This window comes from Globicephala melas, chromosome 2 (genome assembly GCF_963455315.2).
Source record: "Globicephala melas chromosome 2, mGloMel1.2, whole genome shotgun sequence".
In the NCBI taxonomy this organism is placed as follows: domain Eukaryota; kingdom Metazoa; phylum Chordata; class Mammalia; order Artiodactyla; family Delphinidae; genus Globicephala; species Globicephala melas.
Window position 1 is genome coordinate 151644184 of NC_083315.2, and position 27010 is coordinate 151671193.

The following is a 27010-nucleotide window of genomic DNA, read 5'->3' on the forward strand; positions in this document are numbered from 1 at the left end:
CCTTTCTTTCAAGCTCACGGCATGTGCCTGCCTAGTTTAGGCACATGACTAGAGTGGGTCGGGCCTTTAAACGCAGGTGGCACTTCTCAGAGCCCTGGACGCGAAGAGATTGAAGCTCTGCACCCACATCTGCCAGGATCTGACATCTTGACCACGACTGTGGAGGGCAGTGGTGACAGGAAGTGCTGGTCATACGAAAGACCAAGCCGACTGGGCCACGTGCAGGCTGCCTGGTAACCCTTACAGTGTTTGCCAAGGGGGTGAGGGGCCCGCTGAGGCCTGGCAGGTGGTTGGAGATGGGCCACCTCAGGTGGGCTGAGGGACAGCGCTCTGAGCAGCCCACATGGGAATGTGCACTCCCTCCAACCCCCAGCCAGAAAGGACCTGGTCACGGGAAAGACAGAACCTCCAAGAATGTTAAGTGTGGAGACTCCACTCTTCTTTCCGCAGCTGTGTGAGGCCTCTGGCCTTATGGGCACAGGAACTGACTAGGGATGGGGCAGAAGGCAGATTTCCCAATTAAGGTCACGTTCTCCTAACCTGGGAGAGATCACCCTACCAGGTTCTCATCTGGCTGCCTGGCCCTTGCCTGGGATAGTTTTGTTTTGCTCTCTCTCCCCGGGGGGAAACTAGACGAGGTGGGCCCCTGCTGCTCCCAGAAGACGGGAAGCCATGCTTTGCCTTATGTAACCAATCAGAAAACAATCCTCTAGTCCAGAAGCTACACCAGGGCAAGAACTGGGGAGAAAAACCAGGGTTTAAAAACAAGCCAGCAGAGGACTGGTTGGTCATTTCCCTTCTCCCAGCCCCAGCCCCATGCATCTGCCTTAGAAGACAACCTGTCTCCTCTACTCCCAAGAAAGGCTGTGTTCTGAGGAGTTGGGTGGCAAGAAATAAAGGAGGTTCTCAGTTTACCTCTTTGGGATCTCTGTTTCCTTGGATATAAAGGTAAGATATGCACACCTGAACTGCCACCTTGTAGTGCAACTGTCTACTGATCATGGAAGTGGAAGCACTCGAAACTGAATCAAAGTGCCGTGCAGATGCTACATGACTCACCTCAACCAGGGGGAAGCCCTCCAGGCCAGGAAAGGGGTCTCTGGGAACATACCTCAAAGCTTAGGAGCTATAAAATAATTCCAAGCCCCCAGGGCCAACTGTCCAGGCTGACTAGGGAGAACTACCCACCCTCAATTCCTATTGTAACCAGTAATTACCAATTATTGTAATTACCAATAATACTCTGGGATTTTTAGCATCCCTTCAAATAACGTAATTTCAGATCTGAAAATTCCTCACACGTGGAAAAGAATATTACTTTTAATTTCTCTTTCACCAAGATATGTGCAACATAGGGAGGGGTTAACTTACCCACAATCACCAAGTGACCAGGCCAAGATGACAAGTGGTGTTCCTAATCCCTGGCTAAATCCCAGCCCAGGCGGTTCAACTGGTACCCAGGTAGCTTTAAATAACCCAGCTTCTCAGGTACTGATTCAGAGGTGTGGGGTCTGGGATTCTGTTCAGGTAAGGCAGAAAACCACACCTGTCTCAGGGCTTCTTCCCACGGGCACAGGGGCTGGTGGACCTGCTGCACAGGAAGGCCGGAGGAAGAAGTCCCAGCACAGTGAGGCCCAGGAAAGATGAGAAACCTTGCCAGCAACAGGTGGCTCACAGCTCAGCCCTGGCTCCTGAACACAGAAGAGATGATCAAAAATAGAAGCGCGGCAAGAGGCATCTGCCACGTGCATCGTGCCTCACGCAGCTGCCATAGCTTTGACCAGGAAAACACTTCTCATCCTGCTTTCGCCACAGATCCTCCTCTGCTTGGACTAGGCGGAGGTATGGCAGGTACAGGGGCAGCAGATGGAATAAGAATGAGAGCAGCTGAAAGCAGTATTCTCCTCTAGCTTGGCGAGGATGGAGAAGAGAGCTGCACCCCACGAAAGTCCGGGCAGGAGGCTGCGCTCAAGCCGTTCCTCCCAGGCCTCAGAGTAGTGGGCATCTGCTCAGTTACCAGAGGGAGATGATAACCCTTTTCTCTGGTCTAGATCTCAGGTTTGAGGCCCCACCCCAGGATCAGTCTCTTCTTCTCTGCCCACCTCATTCCCCAGGCCTTCCCTCCCCCATGCCTTTCAGGATCCTAATAAAATAACCAACAGTAGGGGGGAAAGGTAAACCTTTATTTGGAAAAGAGAGTTCAAATGACCATTTAAAACCCCCTTTCATTTCCAAAACAGAAAATAAGAAAACAAGGAAAAGATCATCTATCAAGCTCCTGCCCTCTGCCATCTTTAGCCATTTTTAAACTACGTTTCCTGGCAGAAAAAAACAGTGATGGGCCCTAGTCCTACAAACCAATAGGGCACTGTCTTGAGACCATCTCAGGAGATGCCCAGGGAGAGACAAACAGAGTGGATGGTGGAGTGTGGACAGATAGGCCTGGGGCTCAGACAGGCACATGCCCAGTACCCAGGAAACAATGTTTAAAAATATACATGAATAGATAAATTCCCCAGAACCCAGGCATGGAAAGCTTATAACCATGAACGCAGCAGCAGAATTATTCAAGCTGGGTCTTCGGCTCTCAAAAAAAAAAAAGGAGAAAACATTAACCTCTAGCTAACTGTCCCGAACTCCAGCCTCTCAGCTATATCCTCCAGTCCCATTCTGGAGGCCAAATGGGCCAACAGCAAGTCAAGTCTGCAGGGCCAGCAGCTACACCCAGCGATGCAGGATTCAGGCATGCAGGTGACTCATGTGGGCAAGGGAGCACCCCCTGGAGCCCCCAGGGTGCTCCTGCACCAGGAGAGGGAAAGCAGAGGCCATGAGCCGCCTTGCCGGAGGTGGGGCACCGCCACCTCCAGTTTGCCCAGGGCCACCTTTCTGCTGAGAAGGTCTGGCCTGAGCTAAATACCAGGCTTTTCTAGTGGAAAAAAGGAAGGGGATGGGGGAGGCAGCAAAGAGTAAAAAGCAGTGGGAGGAGAGGACCAGAGAGCTGCAGCTTAGCTGTGCAGAGGGAAGGGAACAAGTCCCTGAGGTCTTGCGTCCCAGCTGAGGCAGCTGCAGAACCTGCCGGCTCTCTCCCCGCTGGGACTCCCGCCCTCGCTGCAGTCCTCCAGTGAGATAGGAGCTCCCTGACAGTTCCTTCCTCCTCATGCTTAGAGAGTTTGGCACCTCAGTCCACTACCCCTGCCCACCGACCCCACACAAGGGTTCAAATTTTGGCCTCCCACAGGGCAGCCTGGGGAAAGGGATGAGCCCTGGAGGAAGCATGCCAGGCCTGTGGGGAGCTCTGGGTCAAGGGCATCCCTGAATCCACTGCTCCAGCTCGTGGGGCCCACTTGTTACCAGAGCCCGGACGATGAGGATGCTCTGGTTGGCAGGATGGACACCTAACGAAACACAGATGATAAAAGGAGAGACGGGCCCACGCTCCTGCCGCTGGCAGCCAGGTGCCCATGTGCCTGGCAGCACGCAGCTACCCGGTCACGCCCTCCACCTGCCCCTAGGCTGACAGCCCCAGTGTGGAAAGTGGGCTAGTCAGAGACAGGCATGACTACGCAGAGCAGTCCCACCCCGAGAGGATGCACACACAACACACATCTCACGCGTGTGTGTCTGGCAAGAGGGCTGGGCCCAGGGGTCTCAGGCAGGGAGAAGGTCAGGTCAGAAGGCACCCCACCAAGAAACGGCCTGAATACAAATAACCAATGAGATCAATAGCTCCCGCAACCCTGGTAATTAAAAATCAAGGGGGAGCGCTGGATACATGGAAGGAAGGGGAACCCCCCCTTCTGCCTCTCCCAGGGCCACCCAGTATGTGGCACAGGTTTAGGAAGAGGCTGGGGCGGGGCAGGGACCACAGGCAGAGAATGTGGACAGGCCTGGAGGAAATCTAGCCATGGGAGAAAGGGAACGAGGAGGGGAGGGGAGGGGAGGGGACGTAAGTTTCTTGGAGCTAAGTTTCCAGAAGCATGGGATATTTCCACAGTCTCTGATCCAGGTGGCTCTTCTGGAAGAGAAGCTCTCTTCCCCTGAGAGACCGTCATAGGGCGGTGACTTCCATCTCGAAGCTGGCCAGTAGGCAGAGGTGGTCTGAAGAGCAGAAGGGGTTGGGTAAGCCATTGGCAGCCCAGAGGATCTCTTCAGAGAGGAGCGAGAGCCGGCCCAGGAGCTTGAGAGTTCCATCGTGACAAAGCCTGCGATCTGGAGCACAAAGCGGAGGCCGGTGGGTAAGGCAGCCGCAGCCAAGCTGCATGGGGTGGGGGGCCCCGTGGGAGCCACACCTCAGGAGGCTGGGTCTCCTAGGCGGCCCTATCCTCCCTCACCTCCTGCCGCCTCTGGCGGAGGGCTCATTTTCTCAGATATGCCATGATATGTCAATGAAAGAAGCCAGGTGGCTTCGGTGGGACTGCAGCAAACTAGAGTGCACGTCCAAGCCCAGCATTACAAGATCTTCTGATTTTCCAAGAGAAGCCGAAGTCCAGATTTGCTATGTAAAATTTGATTTCTCAACAGAAAATCCAAACATTTTAAAAGACATGCTTTAAACAAAACAGGCATGGGGCTGATAGACTGCTATACTGTGACTATTGTGAGAGGTGAGAAGACAGGAAATAGGGTTTCTAAGCTAACCAAGTGCCTTACTAACCAGCTGCCACTGAACAAATCCAATAGAGCACTTCCTGGTGCTCTATTTTCATCTTTAAAACGGAGGGACGGGGCTTCCCTGGTGGCGCAGTGGTTGAGAGTCCGCCTGCCGATGCAGGGGACATGGGTTCGTGCCCCGGTCCGGGAAGATCCCACATGCCGCGGAGCGGCTAGGCCCATGAGCCATGGCCGCTGAGCCTGCGCTCCGCAACGGGAGAGGCCACAACAGTGAGAGGCCCGCGTACCGCAAAAAACAAAAAACAAAAAACGGAGGGATGGCTTGTTCTGCCCACATCTCTCTAATGCTACAAGGATAAAAGAGAAGGCGGGCAAATGGCCTAAGGGAAGTATGATGAGGATGACCAGTGTCAGGTAGGTATGAGATCTGCTCCTTTGCTGGTCAGGTCCCAGCAGCCCAAGCCATGTGATCAAATGCCTGACCTACCATCAGTTCCCAGGGACTCTTGGGGGTGGCTTCTAGGAATCCAGGATCCACCAAGCTTACCAGTTCTGTTCCCATTCTTGCAGGACTCAGCTGAGAAGAAGATGTAATCTACTGTCATTCCAAGACCCAAGGGCATTGTGGTGACCTCTGGGCGGCCATGCTGGGGCAGGAAATGAGTATATACCGAGGTCAGGTGGAGGCAGTGCTGGATGGTGCCTACAGTCCTTCGGGGATGGAGGGGAAGATGTCAGTCAACAAACATTACTGAACTTTTCCCAAGGTCACTTCTCTGTGGGTTTTATCAAGTTTTTTAAGGGATGATCCCAAATAACTCAACCTCAGCAAATGCCTTCCCATGCTAATTAAGAGGCTGAGAGTCTCAGCTAAAATTAGCCTAGAAACAGACACGTTTATATACAGTCCTGCTGACATTCCTCACCCCCCCCCTCCTCTTGCTACCTGGTGAAGTATACCTAATGTACCCTTGTCCATGGGTCAGCAAGCTCTTCTGTGAGGCCTTACTCCCAAAGGAAAAGGGCAGGGGCTTTTCATCTGCAAGAACCTAGGTGGGTCACCTCTGGCCTCTGCACACCAGTATGTTCCTCCATAAACTTAGCACACACAAGGGGAAGAGAGAGCTCAGCAAAATGTGTTCGCCCAAATCAGCCCCAGGAAAGCCAACAGGAATCTCTCTAATACACCTCGATGGGGCTGGAATGCAAGCAGAAGGGAACTGGAAGAAGATTACCTGGGGAAGTCAGGCTCAGGCTCAGATATGTCTTCCTCAATGACAGGCTCGGCCCAGCCAGCAGGTCGCTCTGTAGAAGACCGGAGACAAAGGGTTTTATCAATCACAGACAGTGAAGCAGGGTTAGAACCTTGCACCCTGAAATCCCACTCAGATCCTTGACTGGATTGTTCCAGAAGGGAAAAGGGAAAGAGAAAAGTTGAGGAGAGGAAGAAAACAATGGACCAAAGTCAAGAACCTCAGGAAGCAGACAGACAGAGGTCTCTAACACAGACATCTCTTCCCTGGCTCAGCAACTTCTTAAAAAATTTAAATTCATTCTTTAGGTAACACAGTCACATGGTACAAAAATCAAAATGTAGAGAAAAATATCAGTGAAAAGGCTCCCTCCCACTCTGGGACCTTGCCACTCAATTCCTCTCTCCGGAGGCAACCAATGTTAACAAATTCCTGGTGTATTCCTCCAGAGATTTTTCTATCACCCACCATCCATTGTGTGCATATATGTATCTGTGTATGTATGCGTATACATATGTAAGCACACACACGTATCCATACTTATACACACCTATACATGTACACACACATACACAAAGAAAAAAGACACACATTACCAATATCAGGAAAGAAAGAGGGAATATTATTACAGATCTTACTGACATTAATAGGTATTATGAACTGAATGTTTGTCTCTCCCCAAAATATGTTGAAATCTTAACCCCCAGTGTGATGGCATTAGGAGGTGAGGCCTTTAGGAGGTAATTTGGCCTTGAGGGTGAAGCCCTCATGAACAGGATTAATGCCCTTATAAAAGGGATCCCAGAGAGCTGTCCTTTCTGCCATGTATGGATGCAACAGTAAGCTGGCAATCAGCAACCCAGAGGAGGGTCCTCACTGAAAATGCACCATGCTGGCACCCTGACCTTGAACTTCCAGCCTCCAGAACTGTGAGAAATAAATTTCTGTTGTTTATAAACTACTCAGGCTGTAGTGTTTTGGTATAACAATCCAAACTAAGAAAAGGATAACAAGGATCAACAAAATTGACAAACCCTTAGCTAGACTGACCAAGAAAAAAAGAGAAAACTCAAATTACTAAAACCAGGAGTGAAAGAGGGGGCCATCACAACCAACCTTAAGAAATAAAAAAATTATAGGGATACAATAAACAATTGTATACCAACAAATTAGATGACTTAGGTAAAATGGACAAATTCCTAAAAAGACAAAAACTACACAAACTGACTCAAGAAAAAGAAGAAAATCTGAATAGTTCTATAACAATTAAAGAGACTGAATTAGCAATTTAAAAATTCTCACAAAAAGCCCAGGCTCAGATAGCTTTACTAGTGAATTCTGCTAAGCATTAAAAAAGTAATATGAATCCTTCACAAATACTTCCAAAATATAAAAGAGGGAACACTTCCCAACTCATGCTATGAGGTATTATTCTGATATCAAAACTAGACAAAAACATCACAAAGAATGAAAACTATAGACTAATATCGCCTATGAATGTAGATGCAAAATGCCTCAACAATTACAGTTCTGTGATTTATAAGAAATGTATATTTGGTCATTCAGATGACCAAATATATATTTCTCATATATAGTCAGTCTTCATATACAGTCTTAGTCCACAGTTGCTGGTTCAAAGCTCCCCAAACCCTTAGAATTTCCTGAGTGTTGAGAGTGAGCAAGGTGCCTTTTGTTATGTTCATGAGGCAATTTTGGAAAATACCTAAGGTTGGGAGCTGGTTGCCAATGGAACCAACCATGTGATCAGAGGAACTTTCAGTCCCACCCTATGACCTCTAGGGAGCGGAGAGAGGTTGGAGGTGGAATCAATCACCAATGACTAAGGATTTAATAAATCATGCCCATGTAATGAAGCCTTCATAAAACCCAAAAAGGACAGGGTTTGGAAAGCTTCCAGGTTGGTGAACTTATGGAGATTCGAGGGAGAATGGTGCACCCAGAGAGGGCGTGGAAGCTCCACATCCCTTCCTACATACCTTGCCCTATGCATCTCTTCTGTACAGCTGTTCCTGAGTTATATCCTTTTATAATAAACCGATGATCTAGCAAGTGAAATGTTTCTCTAAGTTCTGTGAACCACTCTAGCAAATTAATCTAACCCAAGGAAGGAGGGGATTGTGGGAACCTCTGATTTATAGCCAGTCGGTCAGAAGAAGCACAGGGAACAACCTGGTCTTTTGACAGGCACCTGCAGTGTTGGAGGGGTGGGTCTTGTAGAACTGAGCCCTTAAGCTGTGGAATCTGATACTATCGCTGGGGAGACAGTGTCAGAATTGAGTTGAATTATTTGTTGGCGTTGGGGGAAACTCCTCCTCTCCCATGTTGGAAAACGAGTCTCAGAACAATATACTGGCAAACTAAATCCAGCAAAATAGAAAAATGACTATATACTATGACCAAATACGATTTATCCTAAAAATGTAAGGTTGGTTTAACATCTGAAAATCAATTAATATAATACATCATATTAACAGAATACTGAAGAACAAAAACCACGTGATTATCTGAATAGTCACAGAAAAAATATCTGACAAAATCCACTCCTTTATGACCAAAAAACAAACCCACAACACTTAAAAAACTAGGAATAAAAGAGAACTTCCTCAATCTGGTGAAGGGAATCCACAAAACACAAACAAATAAAAAGCAAACAAAAAAACCTCATGGCTAACATCATACTCAATGCTGAAAGACTGAAAACTTTACCCCTAAGATCAGGAATAAGACAAGAATATTCGCTGTCACCACTCAACACTGTAATGAGAGTTCTAGCCAGGACAATTATGGAAGAAATAAAATGCATCCAAATTGGAATGGAAAAAAGTAATACTATTTCTATTTGCAAGGTGACATGATCTTATATATAGAAAATCCTAAGAAATGCACTAAAAAACTATTAGAACTAATAAATAAGTTTGAGGGACTTCCCTGGTGGTGCAGTGGTTAAGAATCTGCCTGCCAATGCAGGGGACATGGGTTCGAGCCCTGGTCGGGGAAGATCCCACATGCTGCGAAGCAACTAAGCCCATGTGCCACAACTACTGAGCCTGCGCTCTACAGCCCGAGAGCTGCAACTACGGAGCCCACGTGCCGCAACTACTGAGCCCACGTGCCACAGGTACTGACCCCACGAGCCACAACTACTGAAGCCCGTGCGCCTAGAGCCCCTGCTCCACACAAGAGAAGCCACCGCAATGAGAAGCCTGTGCACCACAACGAAGAGTAATCCCTGCTCATCGCAACTAGAGAAAGCCCACGTGCAGCAATGGAGACCCAACGCAGCCAAAAATAAATAAATTTATTCATTTAAAAAAAATTGAGTTTGAAAGATTGCAAGATACAAGACTGATATACAAAAATTGCATCTCTATACACTAGCAATGAACAATCCAAAAATGAAATTCAGAAAATATTTCCATTTATAAAAGTAACAAAAGGAATTTTAAGTAGTTACAAATAAATTTTACAAAAGAAGTATAAGACACACTGAAAGCTATAAAACATGGAAAGAAATTAAAGATCTAAATAAATGGGAAAACTTCCATGTTCACTGATCGTAAGATAATACTGTTAAAATGGCAACACTTCCCAAACTGATCTACAGATCTGTAAATCCCTACCAAAATCCCAACTAACTTTTTTGCACAAATTGACGTGGTGATCCTAAAACCCACATAGAAATGTATAAGAGACCCAGAATAGCCAAAATAATCTTGAAAAACAACAATGAAGTTACAAGATTTACACTTCTCTATTTCAAACTTATACAAAGCTAAAATAATCAAGGCAGAGTGGTACCGGCATAAGGCTAGGCATATAGATGAATGGAGTAGAACTGAGAGTCCAGAAACCCATAGGTCCACTGTTGATTTTTTACAAGGGGAAGGGTAAAGGGAAAATAACTGCTAATGAATATGGGATTCCTTTTGGGGGTGATGAAAATGTTGTAAAATTATATTGTGATGATGGTTCCACAACTCTGAATATACTAAAAGCCACTGATTTGTACACTTTAAATGGGTGAATGGTATGTGAATTCCACCTCAATAAAGTTATTTTTAAAAAAAGGTAAGAGAATGTTATGGACAACTTCATGCCAATAAATTTGTTAATTTATATGAAATGAAATATTCCTACATTTTCCCTGTTAAATTGTTTTCTTTTTGTTGCTATTATAAATAGGGTCTTCTTAAAATTACATCTTATAACAAATATATCATTATTTTATTATATGAATACTATTGATTTCTGTATATTAATATTCTGCCCACTTTCCAGAATTAATGCTAATAATAGTTGTTAGGTGATTCTCTTGGATAACCAGTTATATAACCATATTAACAGCAAGTAATAGTTTACCCTCTCCTTTCCATTGTTTACTTCTATTTTCTTGTCTATATTTCTATGTTCTATTTCTAATTCTGTGGCTGGTGTCTCTCACAGTTGAATGACAGTAGTCATCCCTATCTTGTTCCCCACTTTGACAGGAATGCTACTAGACTGTCTTCTTTAAGCAAGATGCTCATTTTTGGACTGAGATGAATGCTTTTGTTTTTTTTTCTTTTTCAGGCATCTGGCGGCTCCACGCCCCTTCCTCCATGGTGCACCAAAGCGCTGACTGACCAAGATAAATGTATTTTAAGGGTATAAGGAATTATCTATTTTTTTCCTTAAGAAGGTTCTTTTTAAAAGAATCCGGAATAGATGTTGAATTTTAACAAATGTCTCTGACATCTACAGGATGACATGCATTTCTATTTTTTAATAGATTTCATATATTTATTAGCATGATAAATACATTAATAGATTTCCCAATACTGAACTACCTTCATATTTCTGATAAACTCTATTTGGGCATAGTATATTGCTCTTGAAATGTGATGTTAGATTCTGTTTCCTGATCTTCTATGTACATTTTTTGCATCAATATTCGTAAGTGGAGAATATTAAGGTCTGTAGTTTTCTTTTCCTGTGTAACTGTTGTCAGGTGTTGGTGTCAAATACTTCTTTTGTAAAAATAACTTGGCCCCCTTCTGCTGTGCTCTTTAACAATTTAAACAGTAATGGAATTACAAGTTCTTTAAAGGTCTGATGATGTTCTCCTATCAACATGAACATGGTGTTTTTGTGGGACTGTATCTCTGAGAACTTTCACTATTTTTTCACCCTGTGGTAATCTATTTATGTTATGTCTCTCTTTCACAATCAGTTTTAGTAAATTACATTTTCTAAAATTAACGTAGGCCATCTAAGTTTTCAATTTCTTTTGCACTCAGTTGAGAAAAGAACCCCCTTATAATCCTCTTAATTCTTCTGCATCTGAATACTTCTACTTGCTCCTCCCCTGCCCCCTTAAATAGGTTAGCTAATCTGACAGCTGTTTTTCACCCAAAAAACCGATTTTTAGAGCTTATTAGTCCTACTGTTTTTCTGTTCTCTAAATTATTTTCATTTTCATCTTCTGCTTTCTTTCAGCTTGTTCTCTTTTCTAACTTGGGGGATACTTAATTTACTTACTTTAATCTTTTCTTACCAATATAATTCTCTGATTCAAGATATTCTATATAATTCTATGAATTTTTCACTGAACGCTATTTTAGCTATATACCACAAATATATGGTATTTTCATTATTGTTATTTTCTACACACTGTGCAGTTTGTTTAAATTTCATCTTTGACCCAAAAGTTGTTTGAAATTTTTTAAATGTCCAGATGATAGCATTCTTTTAACTTCTATTTTTAATGCATGTGTGATCACGGAAAGTTGGCTATACTATTTCTACTGTTTGAAATTTACTGATTTTTTTTGTGATAGTCTAATATATGGCCAATTCTCAGGAATTTCCTGTGGATATTTTAAAAGATGTCTTTGCTCTGCTTTCAGTGCTCAGAGTTTGATATGTATCCATCAGATTTACCATACAACACGTTATTTAAGTCTTCTATATTCTCAGTTATTTTTTATCTACTTGAACTATTGTGAACTGAGAAAGACGAATTAAAATCTTCAACCATTAGTTATTTTCTGACTATTATTCCTGTTAAATACTGCAGTTTCACTTTGTGATGACTGATGTGATGTTATTTGGAACATAAATGTTCCTAACACTAATATCTTCATTTTGAATCAGAAAAATCACAGTGACCAGCAGGATATTGAAAATGGTTTTCTCTTCAGCAAGAGGCAAGCTAATTTAGGCTTCTGAATCATGTAAGAGGTCAGGAATCAGAGGTACCATTACTCCAGAAAAGAGGTGGGAGGTGAAAATCAAAACTGGCACAATGAACTCACCAGTCAATTAGAACCATCCCTTACACAGAGCCATTACGTTTTCATGTCTCATTCCTAAATGTGAATGGACACCTGATGGAATCTTTGGGAACAAACAGTGGGGTAGGAAGAAACTAACTCTTAATTAAAAGAACCTTGGAAGGAACAGATGGAATTTTAAAAATTATCATCCTCAGTAGTAGAAAGGCAATATTGCATTCATTAAAAAAAAAAAAAAACAAACAATGGTATAAAAAAAGAAGGAACTTTTAAAAGGAGATTTGGAAATTAAAAATATAATGGCAGGGCTTCCCTGGTGGCACAGTGGTTGAGAATCTGCCTGCCAATGCAGGGCACATGGGTTCGAGCCCTGGTCTGGGAAGGTCCCACATGCCACGGAGCAACTAGGCCCCTGAGCCACACTACTGAGCCTGCGCGTCTGGAGCTTGTGCTCTGCAACGAGAGGCCGCAACAGTGAGAGGCCCGCGCACCGCGATGAAGAGTGGACCCCGCTCGCCGCAACTAGAGAAAGCCCTCGCACAGAAATGAAGACCCAACACAGCCAAAAATAAATATATATATATATAAAATGGCAGAAATTTAAAATCACTAGAAGGAATGAACAAGCTGAGAGCATCTCACAGATGGTAGATTCTAATATCCAATTAACAGTAATTCCAAAAAGAGAAAGCAGAAGATAGGAAATTATTGAAGAAATATTACCAGCAAAATTATGTGACTCGAAATAAATTAGTTTCCATTTGAAAGGGCTGTGGAGTATCCAAAATAATGAATGAAACCAACACCCTGAGTAGGGTAAACCATCATGAGATTTCAGAAATCAAGGGATTAGAGATAAGAACCAGAAAGTCTCAGAGAGGCAAAATAGGTGATATACAAAGAAAGGATCAAGAATCAAAATGGCAGCAGACTTCTCATTAGCAATGCTGGAACCTGCAAGACAATGGACTGATTTCCAAACTAGACATTTACACTTGGCAAATTTTCATATTAGTGTGAGGATAAAAAAAATCAAGTCTTTTTTTAGTACATGAAAAGAAAAACAAAAAAGAAAGAAAGAAAACTGCTTCTCTCAACACCAGGTTCTACCCATGCAGCACTATGTACAAACGGCACTGCTCCAGCAGTTACACGGGACTCAAGGCCTCTGCCTGTCCCACCAGGCCACATGAGCACATGGGCCACAACTGCCTCTACCTGAGCTGCAACATCTTCCTGGACCATTCAGCACTGGCAGCAGCCAAGCAAGTAAGTTCTTCTGCAAGTGTACTTGGGAAGAGGATAATAAGTTGTGCAGGGATGGGCCAGTGGAGGAGCTGGATTCAGAACTTTCCTGGTTCAAAAACTGATCAGACAGCCTTTCCTCTGTGGCCATCTGGTCAGTTTGTTAACAATAGTTTATGGAAGTCATTTATTAGCAACTGTTTTTTCCTAGAATGCACTTAATTGGGCACATGGTTTATTTTTACATGTTAAAAGACCTGAAGCTCTGGAGATAAATGGAAATGTGCAAGTGCTCATGAAAACGAAAAAAGAGTAACCCCTTTCAATGTCTTTAAGAACCATACTGGAAAGAATAAACCACTAATAATTAAAAATATTTACAAGAGGGGGACTTAAAATTTAGATTCCCATCTTATGAATTATTCCTTCACAAAGGGAGTTGGGGAGAGTGAGAATCACAATTTTTTTTTATTATACAACTTGTGTGATGTAGAACACTCCAGCACAATGCAACGTCAACTTGCTGGAAAGTTAGACCATCACTCCCCAGCACTGTAGCTACTTTGGCAATTCAGATGCTTCCCATTAAAGTCAGTGTCACAGTCAACTTGGCAAGTTTGATTGTCTACAGTTGAGTTGGATGACTGGAAATATTATTTGTTAGCACATCTAAACAAATCCTCTAGAAAAAAAGATCACACACTATGATCTCCTTGTACTGCACCTGAAGTCTTTCTACTCATGGTCTAAAACTGGTGGTAGGTTTTTAGATTTGGAGTCCTTAAAAGAGATTCATCAGGACCCTATTCGGCCCTGGATGGGGATACTAAACAAACAGAAGGGTACGTTCACAGTATGTGGAGGATGGGTGTGTTTATCCAAATTTAATCTCAATTTTGAAAATACTGCTATTACTGGGTACTGTTAGTGAACTGGATATTTTCCCCCATATAATGATTCTACTTACAAAGTGATTGTCAGTGTATTTTAAAGGTTCTTATTTTGTTATTAAATTGAAATGCTTATTTTATGTTTCAAGTACAGTACTGATTTTTTAAAAATAACCTATTCTTAACATGGAATTACCTATGTGGGATCCTACTACTGTTTAACTTTAGGATTTTGTATTCTTTTTTTTTTTGGCGGTACGTGGGCCTGTCACTGTTGTGGCCTCTCCTGTTGCGGGACGCGTAGGCTCAGCGGCCATGGCTCACAGGCCCAGCCGCTCCGCAGCATGTGAGATCTTCCCAGACCAGGGCACGAACCCATGTCCCCTGCATCAGCAGGCGGACTCTCAACCACTGTGCCACCAGGGAAGCCCAGGATTTTGTATTCTTAAAACATTGAGCCACTGCTTCCCTGCCTGAGCCCAAGTGATCCAAGCACTTATCCCAGTTCCTAGCACACGCCAGTCACTCTATGCATGGTGGCCACCACTATTATTATTGCTATCACCACAGTTGTAATAATACACTAGCTTTGCAATTAAAAAAAAAACAAAAAAAAAACCAAGCCATTGAAATGTTCACTGCTCTTTGCAAAATGCCAATTCAAGTTAAATTCCTTCAAGAAAAAAATGAATTCATTGTTTACCACCAGTCCTTTTACTATAGTTTTTTCAGTCATTGCTTGGTTGTCTTAAGTTTCTTAAGTTTCTTGGTTGTCTAGCAGTTTCTTCATGAAAGGCTTTGGGTTGAGTATAAAATTTTTGACCATACCGTCTTTCTTTGAAACCTTGCTCTCCTGTGTTCCAGAGTCGAACGTTAATGTTAAGAAATCTGAAGCCTACCTGATTATTTTTACCTTTAAAAATAGCCCAATTTTTTTGGTTCTGCCCAAACGATTCTTTTATCTTTGACTTCTGTTAACTTCACTAAGATGTCTTACTGTTGACTCTCCTATGTCATTTTTTACTGAGACATGGTATATCCTTCTCAATGTGGAGTCAGATCTCTTGATTTTGGGAAAATCTTCCCTGAACCATACCTTTAAATATTCCCTTTGTGCTATTATACTGGATTTCTTCTTTGTGAACTCGAACTATGTGTATGTTGAATCTCTTTAACTTCCACTACTGTTATTTTCTTTCTAGTGCTTTTTATCCTTCCTGGCCTCTGCCTCTTGCCTTGTTTTCAGCAGTGCCTATTCTCTCTTGGACTGCTTCTAATTTTGTATTCATTATGTGATTCTTAAATTTTTTATTCCACTTTTTTCCTGAGCTCTGCAGTTTACATTTCATCTACTGATGTCTTGCCATGTGCTTGAACTTATTTTATAAAAGCAATTATTTTCTTTTTGCACTCCTATGTTATAAAGACAATTGCTTAATTTTTTTTATTCATGGGAAAATAATCATAATGTTTATATGCTCCATGGCAACAATTTTTATCTTCGAAGTATTCTTTATCTGCCTTTTACTTTTCCTGCTCTTCCACCTCTTTTTCTTATAGTATTTTAATACAGATCTCACGCTGGCTCCTTTTGGGCAGCCCAGCTTGGAATTAGTTGAGGTTTTTATGTACAAGCTATTGGTACAAAGCTTATACAAGCGAAGACCTGGGTACGCATTCCAAGTAACAGGCATCTTTCCTTATGACGCAGGGTTGTGTGTGAGTCCTGTTCATCTTTACTTCCCCCTAGACAAAAGAAATATGCAGTTTAAGTATTACACCTCCCCCCACCACTTAAACAGTCTGCTTCGTGCAAATTTGGCTTGATTCCTTGATCAGTCTTTCCTCTACTGCCTCTTTGGACCAAAAGAGGTTCAGACAATATCCTTTCACAACCTGTGCATCTTATTCTTGTTGATGAAACAAGGGATTTTGACTTCGTGCCTCGGGGTACGCTCCTCACCTTGGAGAAAGGCACACTGCTGGTTCTTCTGGAGATCCATATGGCCCCACAGACCAGTCTCTCCATACCTGCTCCAGCACCCCTGCATGACCTCCAGTGCTTCTTGCAACTATTCCACCTGTGCTGTGGTTCATGATTTCAAATATCTTCAGGTCTCCTAGCTTTCTCAAAGATGGAGTTTGCATTTCTCTTTTTCATTCTCCTTGTTGCTTTGGAGTGTTTTCAGAGACAAGAAGGGGAGAACATCAAGCATACTCTGCTACTTACAATCTGGAAGTTCTCAGTAGGAGTAACTTGTTATCACATCCAGGAGTACTGTCACCTTATGATTTTCAAAGCCATCAAGTGTATTTTCTCTCTTAAACATGCTGTATACATGCTAGTTATTAGCAACTTAATACTAAAAAGCTTGTGGCTTACTCAAGGTCTCAGAGCTAGTTAGAACCCAGGTCTCTTGATTCCTGGTCCATGTTCTGAACACACTGCACATGGCCGGTGAACTCCACTGACCTTCCTCCTAAGCATACTTATTACCAGAAGCTGATCTCTAAGAATTATACCTAGAAAAGACTAAGAAACCACATAACTGACAAATATCAGAGGTGCAGAGGAAAGAGGACCAAGCTTAGTTGGAACAAGTTAGGGAACAAGCTTAGTTCCCATTACCTGGCTTAGTATCTGTCACTCCTTCCATAAGAACCAGTCCTACAGGTCGCTGACAGGCGATGCTGCAGAAGCGGAAACGTAGCAGGAAGTCTCGGCTATACTTACGTTTCTCTGTAAACCAGGAAAAGCCATACAGTGAAAGACAGGAAGAGGAGCCACATGCTGAGACTTCCTTAATACCAAGAAGCTTACAAGTAGGGACACAGAGGAAGTCTGGCTCTGAAGACAAGGAGATTTTCCAATGGCTATGATTTAAAGTTGTCCATTTCATTGGGTGACCATGAGGAGGACAATGAAAAAAACAAAGGAACGTGCTAAGAGAACTGAGGGAATTACACTTTCTCTTGTCACTGAAAAATGGGCATGGAGGGACAACCAACCAAGAATGTGGCATGTGCTCACCGGATCTCTTGGGGTGACAGGAGGTGACATACTGACAGCAATCAGTGATGCCCAGGGAGCTGGGCCATAGTGGGGCCTGCAGCTTCCTCTGATAAAGCTGATGGGAGAAGTCTTCCTGTCCAGATACCTACAAGGAAAGAGCAGATGGGAATAAGGAATCTGAGATGGAAAAAGGAAATAGCCCATGTTTTGGGACATGCAGACAAACATACACACACACACACACACACACACACACACACACAGTCACATACTAGGTACGTAACACAAGCAAAACACATAAGTCTCAGGGGAAAGTTAAAAATAAGGAGCTATTTAAAACCATTATTTTATTTTTTTTACTAGAAACACTGAAATATCTATGAGACAGGAATAAGGGGTTAAGAGAGTGAGGTATGTGAGTCAAAGAGAACAGAACTATATGAACATATGGTCCCCTAAATTTCAGCTCAGAAAAATCTACACTACTCTGCCCAGGGAATGTCAACTTTCAGGGGCTTTAATTTGCAGTGGGAAAAGGTTTATCCTGATCTTTGGATATTCTGGATCAAAGTCTAGCATCTTAAGCCTATTAGTGGGAAACCACGGGGTCAAACCAAATGGGAAATTCACCAAAGCACTTTACCGTATCTACGTCACCATCCTCGGTCAAAGCCAATGAGCAGCCTGGGAACGGACAGAACGTAGTAGGGGAAACATTCGGCAACATCAGTCATCTGCGTATCTCCAACGTGTGTAGCAAAACCCCCTTTATTTCATTTAACAACAACAAATATTTGAATGCCAACTATGTGCAAAACACTAGCTAAGTGCTGGGGAGACAGCAGTGACAGACACAATCTCTCTGCCCCTCGAGGACACACATTTTCAGAATGCCATCAGAAGTAAAACACACCTTCAATTTAATGGCCATTTACTAACTGTGTGACTTTGGGCAAGTTAGTTAACTCTCTTAGGTTCAACATGCTCTACTATTGAATGGGATAATAATACCACATACAATTAAGAATCCTGGTAACCATAACTACTACCAGTTACTGACTGCTTCCTTTGAAGCAGAAACTGGAAAACACTGTGTGCATTATTTTATGTAATCCACCAAAGAAAACCCTCTGAAGTAGGTCCCATTATATCCCCAGTGTATGACGAGGCAAATGGGGCTTACGGAAGTGAAGTAACTTGCCCAAGGTGGCAGAGCAGGCATCTGAACGCAGGACTATCTGGCTTCAAGATGGTGCTCTTAATCACTATGCTTAACGGCAGCTGTCACGTGGTAGGCACTTAGTAAATTCTTCTTCCCATTCCCTGAGCCCCTTCATAACAGCAGCTTCCTGGCAGGATAATGCCTTTCTCTGCGCATGTAGCAACCAGGACATCGCTGGCACTTGAGTAACCTCATTAAAATAAAAGCCCAAAGTGCTCAACAATAATTCAGTCATTTTATGTCTTTTCTCTCCTGTGCCTTGCCAAAAGTTAAGCAACAAATTGGATCAGCAGGGGCAAAAGAGAGGAACAAGGAGATTAAGTGACATGTAAAGAAATCAGCACAAGCTGAGTGCTCCTCAGTAGGGCTAAATAAACTACAATAAAACTATAAGATACCTAGGTTATAAACATTCAGCAGTTAAAAGGAATGAGACAGATACATATGTACATTGTTGAGTGAAAAAAAACAAGCTACAAAATGAAATATACATAATATATCACATTTATAAACACACACAGTACATTATATACCAGCTGTTAGAAGCAATCACAGCATAGTATTGGAGGGCAAGAGCGCTGGGGCCAGACTACCTGGTTACAAATCCTGGCTCCACCACTCACTACCTGCAAAAACTAGAGTAAGCAAATTGCCTAACTTCTCTACACCTTAGCTTTTTCATTTATAAAATGGAAGGAATGATAGAAATTGTGAAAATTAATGAATTAATACATGTAAAGTGCTTAAAATAGCACCTGGCACACAGTAAGTGCTTAATAAATGTAGATTATAATTACATCATCACAACAGCTTAGATACTACTGCAAATGCATAGAAAATGACCTGGAAGAACACCACCAAACTTTGAACAGTTATTACTTGACTCTAAGTGGAGACGTGGGAAATGTAGGTAATAAAGGGGGCTTTGGTCTTATTTTAAAATGTCTGAATCCTTAAGGGGATGCACTTGTGTACTTACATGCACTTACATATATATTTATGTACTTGTAAATTAAACATAAGTTAATGATAAAAACTGAAAGGATTCCAATATACCAAAGGCACTCACGAGCTCCTAACTTCCAGGCTTGGGTACCAGATATCAATAGAACAAGAAAAAGCCAGAGGAAGCCAGAACAGGTGTAACTGAGGTCCCTGCCACAGAAGCAACACCAGATGCCAACACCAAAATCTCTCCCTAAGCCAACCCCACAGTGGCCTCTCCCATTTCACCTTCCAGGCCGGCATCCCATGGTACTGGAGTTCTCCATCCCTGATGAAGTTGTAAAGAGGTGAATCAGGGACAGAATTCAGGTCCCCACACAAGATGATGGGGCAGTGGCTGCCATCTGACAACCTGGCCACCTTGTCCACTTCAGCCAAGAAAATGGCCATCTGGGCTAGCTTGACATCGCCCCGACGTGGGTTGTACAGGACGTGAGTATTTGCCACACATAAGGGGGCCACTGAGACTTGCCCCAGGCCTTCTGGGACTAGTGGCTGCAGCAGCAACACTAAGCCCACATTGTCCCGATTGAGGAGCTCCAAGCCAGGCCGAAAGTACTCCACAGGGCTGGCGCAGAGCAGACGGAATCGCGTGGGCTTGTAGCAGACAGCACAGCCATCTGTCTTACACCCGGTCCTCCTCTTGTAGAAACAGGTAAAGCCTGCAAGGAACACCCCACCAAGGAGATGGGTCAGAGTCCTTGAAGATGGGTTAGGGTCCCTCTACCCAGTGGCAGTAGCCCAGGCATGTGTGCCTAATGCATTGCTCCTGCAGTTCAATAAGGGGAGTCCTTGCCCTTGCCGATTCCTTGGTTCTGCAGAGGCTCCCTTACAGTTGTAACCACATGACTGAGTGGCTAGAAGGGGAAGAAGGGACAGAAGGGTATGAAGCAATAACCTGACAGGAAAAGCATGGACTCTAGGGTCAGACAAGCTGGAGTCCAGGCTCCACAACCTATGAGTTTCATATTATAGCTTTGTGACCTTGAGCTAGTCACACAAATTTTCTGAACCTCAGTTTCCGCACTGTAAAATGGGGATAATAATATTCAGCCTCACAGGGTTGGTTACTTCAAGGATTAAATGGAAATATATGTCAGAATTGCTCTAAAACTTCAGGACTCTCCTCACCCACACAAAGAAGCTAGCTCACAGATGAGACTGAGGGTTTACTGAGATGAAAGAAAGATACAGTGCATTCAGGAGAGAGCAGACAGGGCTGCAGGAAGAAAGACTGGCAAACGTGCCAGGGAGCGGCATTACCCATCATTCTCAGAGAGGGCTCCAGCTGCTGCCAGTAATGGTCTTCCTGGACTTCCTGGAGACACAAGATCTGGGAAATGACAAGGAATCCAATCACTCCAGAGTAATGGAGGGCCCTGGAGTACGACTCCCACCCCAGGAGCAGGCACTGAAGCCACATGGGAAGCTGCTGTGGGTCTCAGGCTGGGTCACACTGAAACTTCCCCTGGTGCTGACTCTTCCCTGATAGCCACTACCAGCAACAACAGGCCCAGAGTTAAGCTGAGATCAGATACATGCGCTGGATCTTCCTGCTCCTTGAATCCCTCACGTCTCCCTGCCTGCACAAAGGTGCTAGAAAGTGTGCACCCACGGACAGTCTTCTTAGCATCTGCCCCAAACTCATTACACCAGGCAGGCAAGCACCAGTCCTAGGCAGGAGGCCAATCATATGAACAGCTGTGGGGTTCAATTCATTTTCTAAGAGCATTGGGACAGCCAGGGTCCAGGGCAAATGCAGGATGGCACATCTCCCCATCTTCACTCACATCGGGGTCCCAGTGCTGGAATTCCTGCATGAGGTTCGCAAAGCGGTAGTTCCAGCTGAGGATGTCTGGATGGCAATGCAGATAGAGCTCTGAGCTCTGCTGCATCAGGTCCTGAGCCAGGATGTTATAGGACATCAGAGTGAACTGGAACTGAGGGCCATCCCCCGCCTCCAGGCCCTGAGCATCTGGCTGAGTGGAGAAATCCTCCCATTCTCGCCACAAGATTTCTGCAAAGGTGTCGGGAAGAAGAGGTCCATGGTAAGTCCATGTTATTCACAGGGCCCACCATCTCCACTCCTGACTCCATGATACTGCGACGAGTTCCTTTTTTCATTTTCCCTGTCATTCATCCCTTTCTGTGGTGATTTGAACAACACTCTAAGGACATTCTCAGATGAGACAATAAACTCCACAAAGCCTAAGATAATCTTGGCCTGTTCATCACTGTATCCCTAGTACCTAGCATAGTACCTGGCACCTAGTACAAGTTCACTAAATATGGCCAACAATTTCTCACTTCTGATAAATCCATGGGTCTCTGGGGAATCACTCAGATGAATGTGCTTAACAGTCATCTGAGATTAAAGACATTTCTAGAGTAATCTCAGCCTTGGGTGTTTTCTGACCTCTAAACCTGAAAATGCCTACAGAGCCAGAAACCATAATGTGTCTCCCATGTGCCCTCGAGCAGGGAGCTGCAGAGTGGAGTTCAAACCTATGTGAGCCACAGCACTCGCTCTCCAAAGTCTAATGGAAGCCTGACATATAACACAGATAAAAATGGAGTCATCCTGGTCGAGGCAGAGAGTGGAGCCCTAAGCACTCTCCACCGCTACCCCAGGTCACCTCCAGAGAACCAATAATGTAGAGAATCAGAGCTATGGTCTGCTTTCAGTTCTGCCACTACCTAGCTATGTGACTTTAGGCATGTCCTGCTACCTCTCTGTGCCGTGATCACTTCATCTGAAAGGCCACGGGGCTGGATGAAATGCTCTCTAAGGCCCCTCTGGATCTGCCACTGCAGGAGTCTCAGAAAAACAGAATGCAGCAGCAGAGCTCCACACAAGAGAACTTTAGCAGTGACTGTGTGCACATCCGAGACAACCTGCTGCCCCGGCTCACCCAGCCGGTTGTCAGACTCACCATGATATGGGATTTCCACTGGGGGAGGCTGCAACTGCCCCAGGCCCTCAAAGGACCAGATGGGAGCCTCTTCCTGGGGCACAGGCTCCGGTGCTATGCTCCAGGCCACAACTGCGGGGTCCTCCTCCCACTGCTCTGCAGCCAGGGCACCCACTGGGAGGACAGCACAGTCTGCATACTGGGGGCCAGTCTGCACCGGGACTTCTGCCCACATTGGGCCCTCGACCTCTGGCAGTGGCTCCCCTCCTAGCACCTCAGGGAAAGACTCCTCCAGGTTCTCTGCTGCCCACAGGTCACTCAGCTGCCTGCTGGACCACTTGTCTTCTGAAGCAGCATCCTGTTCTCCAGGATTATCCATCAGGTGCGCCAGGCTGCTCTCGGCTACTCCCTTATCTACAAGCAGACCCTCGCTCACAGTTGAGAGTGCCTGGCTTGACCCTTCTTCTTGCCACTGCTGCAGCAGGCCCTCACACTCCTCCTGGTCGGGGCCCCGAGGGGCCATGGCAAAGTCGCCGTCTACCTGGGGGGACGAGCTCTTCGCCAGGAAGGCATTTTTTCGACATGTGAAGAAAGCATCTAAGAAGAAAGCCAAGATACCATGTTATAAGATGACAGCATCACCCAACCCATGCTCTTCTCCCAACTTCTAGTAAGTCTCATACAAGCAAGAATCATGTCCACCTTGCTCATCACTGTACCATCACTGAGCCTGCCCATTTTAGTGCCTGGAACATCCTCATCATCAGAGCAAAGTGCTTACTATGTGCCAGGCACTGTTCTAAATGCTCTACAAGTATCAACTAATTCATATAGTAGGGATCTGATAAATATTCATGTGTGAATGAAAGAATGGCTATCCCGCATAATCTAGGACAGAGATGGTCACATACAACCACACTCCTTTTATCTGGAGGTTAAGATTCCTATTAACGTCAACTCTCTGGTTCTAAGAGCCGCATTACACTGGAACCAGCACTTGACCCTGAGTCAGAACTGTGGGTTATGGCCTAGCACTGAAATTAACAAAGCTATGTGACCTTGGACAATGGCCCTAGTGAGATGGACTCACTCTTGACTGTAAAATGAGGACAAGGGAAGTTTGAACTAGATAATCCCCAAGAGCTTTTCTAGTTCTATAAAGCCACTAATCTATGAATGCATTCTAAAAGAAAAAGGCCTAAAGTAGACAAAAAGGGTGTCTCAAATCTGTACAATCTCTCTCTTAGCAAAGGCCCTGGGTCCTCTTCTCAAATCTATTTATTCTACTCATAAATCTTCACAGACTTCATTATCATCTTTCCCATTCCATAGTACTCTAGCGGCTGTACATCGGAAGGTGCCAACAACTGACAGCAAGAGACAGCTGCCGCCTCTCTGCTACGGCAGCCACAGTGACAGCCAACAGGCAAAAAGCAGGTGGGAAAAACTACAAAACTGGAGCCCCCAAAATCCAAGCACAGTATTTTGGTGCAAACAAAACCTCCGCCCACCAACACACACTAAGTCACTTATTTTTAGCATAGGACAAGTGACATGTATGATGATGACCCTCAATCACCAGAGATTTATTTTATCAGCTCTTTTTTTTAAAAGGCAAGAAAAACTTCAAAATGGTTCAAACGTTGAAAGACACTATCTTATTTAGGGTCTATGTGGATTTACGTCCCTCAAACCCGTGGTTTTTCAACCAGGGGTGATTTTGCCCTCAGGGAACATTTCTGCATTGTCTGGAGACAGTGGTCGTCACAACTGTGGGGATGCTACACTGGCATCTAGTGGTTATAGGATGAAGATACTGCTGAATATCCTAACAGTGCAAGAGACACCTCCACAACGAACTACCCAGGCCCAGACGTCAACAGTACTGAGATTGGGAAACCCTGCTCTAAACCCATGGGCTGGGTTGCTGGCCTTAGTCTCAGGAACTTATTAATTCCCTGCCCTTTGAAACATCCTCTATGTGTATCGCATGGCAGAAGTTCTTTGATTTATATGTGTGAGGTTATTAGTTTTCAAACTCAGCAGGTTTTGGTTGGTGGTGGTGGTTTGTTTTTCAGCAGCAGAATTCTTTTATTAAAAGAAAATCTGTAGAAACCAAATGTACAAATACAAATGGGACTACTTTAATAGCTGTGTGCAAGTGGGTGGGGGGAGGCGGCCCTTCCTCTGACATACCTAAAACTCTGACTACTGGTCTAGAAACCTCTGGACTAGTATATGTCACTATGGCTGCCATTATGGACACTGGCAGAGCTCCAGAAATGACAGCAACATGGTTAGAAGAATATGCCTTAGTTCTCTGAAAACAATGACTTCTGTGGAGTTCCTCATTTCTGAGAAGTATGTACACACAAGACATTCCCGAACTGAGTGCCTACTGCATTCTGGGCAGTATGCTAGCACTAGATACAGTGAGCAAAACAGACATGGCCCTGCCCTCCTGGAGCCCGCATTCTAGTGGCAGATACAAACATACACATACATACATTAAATGTTTTATATGAAATATATAGGAACAGAAATTACAAACACACACACACATATTGTGTAAAGTTCCAGAAAGGAAAAGCACAGAATGCACACAGTTGGACATCTTATTTCTAAAAGTCCTTCTTGGTCTGTCCTGCTCCCTAAAATGCCAGAGAAAAGTCTGGGGGTTCTGTGGGATCTCCCAGAGTAACTGATGGTCTCATAAGAGCCCAGGAGTGGGGAGCGCAGGCAGATCATGGCAAAGTTAAACAATAACTCTTCTCTAAGTACCCGCTGGGCACTGCCTCCACCCCACCACATCTCTAAACGCACGGGACATTGCTTCAAAGCCGAAGTTTCAATGTGCCTCTGGATTCTGAGCATCCGTTTTTTCAACCAGACTCCGCTGAGAGGCGGCTGGGAAACGTGAGTGTGGAGTTGACCCAGGGGAAAAACAGGTACGTCTAGGTCTTCAGTCCACAGATCCGCCCCCAGGGCCGACTGGCCCCTGTCCACAGAGAATTCGGACATTAGCCTAGGCCCCGAGCGGCCAACCCTCCCCGACCCCCAGGGCAGTGACTCAGCGGGACCGGAACCTCTCCGCAACCCCGGGGCCAGAGAAGGGCAGCTCTGGCCCCTCCCCAAGCCGCCTCACGTTAACTGTGGCCCGACACCTCCAGGTCACAGGGGTGAGGAGGGGCCCGCCCACGACGCTCGCCGGCCAGGCCCGGGCCTCGTTTAGTCCAGGACAGGCACGGCGGGGCCGAGGGCCTCCTCCCCACACCTTGGCACTGCCGGGGGAAAGTGGTCGTGAGGCCGCCCGCGACGCACGCCGTCCCAGGCCCCGCGGGGCCCCGCCGAGGCACGCCCGGGCCTGGCACCCGCCCGTCAGGACACAGGGCCGGTACCTGAGAGGGCGCGGAAAAGGCGCGCGGCCGGCAGCAGCAGGTAACACAGGCACGACGCGATCATGGCCGGCCGCCTGCGCCCGCTCTCGCGCCCGCTCCAGTGCCCGCCTCCCTTCCTCGCCGCCGCCCGCCAGGTCGCCCTCCGTTCGGCCCCGCCCCCGCCCCCGGCTCGCCCCACCCCCGGCTCCGCCCCCGGGACGGCTCACATGGTACCACTGAGCTTCAACAACAACTTTATTAGGTGCTCAGGGCCAAGCGGGCGCCCGCTGGGCGGGGAAGCCAGTTCCCAAGGCAACGGAGCATAGTGGGCCGGGCCTGGCTCTCAGCTGCGGCAGAAGCGCCGGGATTTGAAATTAAACCCCTCCTGGAGGCACCATAGTATTATTTAAAGTCCACAGTTTTATTCCCGCTTCTGCCGCCTCAGTACGGCTCCACCTTGGGTCCACCACATAATGTCTCCGCCCCTCAGTTCCCTCATCTGTAGAATGAGGTGCTGGACCTTGTCTAAGGCCTCACCCAGCTCTGACTTCTACGATCTTGACCGGCTTAGCCCAGACTGGAGAGAGCCAGCTCTTTCCCATTTTTCTCCTTTTCCTAACTCTCTTCCCCAGCTCAGATTTAGGTCAAACATTGAGTCCACACCTTGCTTCAGCACATAAGATTTTATCTCCTCATCCTGTTCCAAATGGGCCCTTTTTCCCCTAATCTGGAAAAAAGGGGTGTCCCATTGATAAGGGGGCCAAGAAGGGGAAGGGATGAACCCTCCACAAGGGCAACGGGACCAAGTCTGGTTGGTTGGTTGGCTTTCCTTGAGGTATCTCTTCTCTCCAGTGTCTATGACAGTGTCAGGCACATAGTAGGGACCAAATAAACCTTTGTTGACTGAACAAAATATATGTCACTAAAAGAAGGCCAGTTCTTCCATCAGCTCTGTGCTACCCAGACCTCTTTAATTCTCTCCTTCCCTTTCCCACTCTCAATCTTCTGCCGCTGTAAAGAAGGAGGGACCACTTAATACTCCCAGTTTCAGTACCCAGTGTATGAGCTGTGTGATTTCCAATTTGTGGCTGGAGCCTCGGTTGTTCGGGGAAGCCCTCTGCGGAGTCACCAGATCTGGGACCATCTGGATACATCATAACACTGAAAGGCGGAAAGGAGGAAGAAGGAG

At 45.3% G+C, this 27010-nt stretch overlaps 1 protein-coding gene across 2 annotated transcripts; it reads right to left on the reverse strand.

Moving 5' to 3' along the window:
- Positions 1-3905: 3905 nt before the first annotated feature.
- Positions 3906-25987, reverse strand: ANGEL1 (angel homolog 1). Of its 2 annotated transcripts, XM_030831838.3 has the most exons (10): positions 25843-25987; positions 22466-23041; positions 21323-21549; positions 20796-20865; positions 19761-20194; positions 17324-17450; positions 16922-17032; positions 5847-5916; positions 5159-5322; positions 3906-4209 (listed from the first exon to the last, which is right to left on the reverse strand). In XM_030831838.3, the coding sequence occupies exons 1-10, from the start codon at positions 25904-25906 to the stop codon at positions 4049-4051; spliced, it is 2004 nt and encodes a 667-aa protein (XP_030687698.2). In that variant the 5' UTR covers positions 25907-25987; the 3' UTR covers positions 3906-4048. The 2 variants fall into 2 exon arrangements, with proteins under 2 accessions (XP_030687698.2, XP_030687700.2); XM_030831840.3 differs by lacking the exon at positions 16922-17032.
- Positions 25988-27010: the final 1023 nt, after the last annotated feature.

Coding starts and splice junctions, on each gene's coding strand:
- ANGEL1 (XM_030831838.3), bottom strand. CDS start 25,906: ATGATCGCGTCGTGCCTGTGTTACCTGCTGCTGCCGGCCGCGCGCCTT. Junction 21,550..22,465: donor AGTGGAAATCCCATATCATG/GTGAGTCTGACA, acceptor ACACCTTTGCAG/AAATCTTGTGGCGAGAATGG. Junction 20,195..20,795: donor GCCCTCTCTGAGAATGATGG/GTAATGCCGCTC, acceptor TGTTCCTTGCAG/GCTTTACCTGTTTCTACAAG.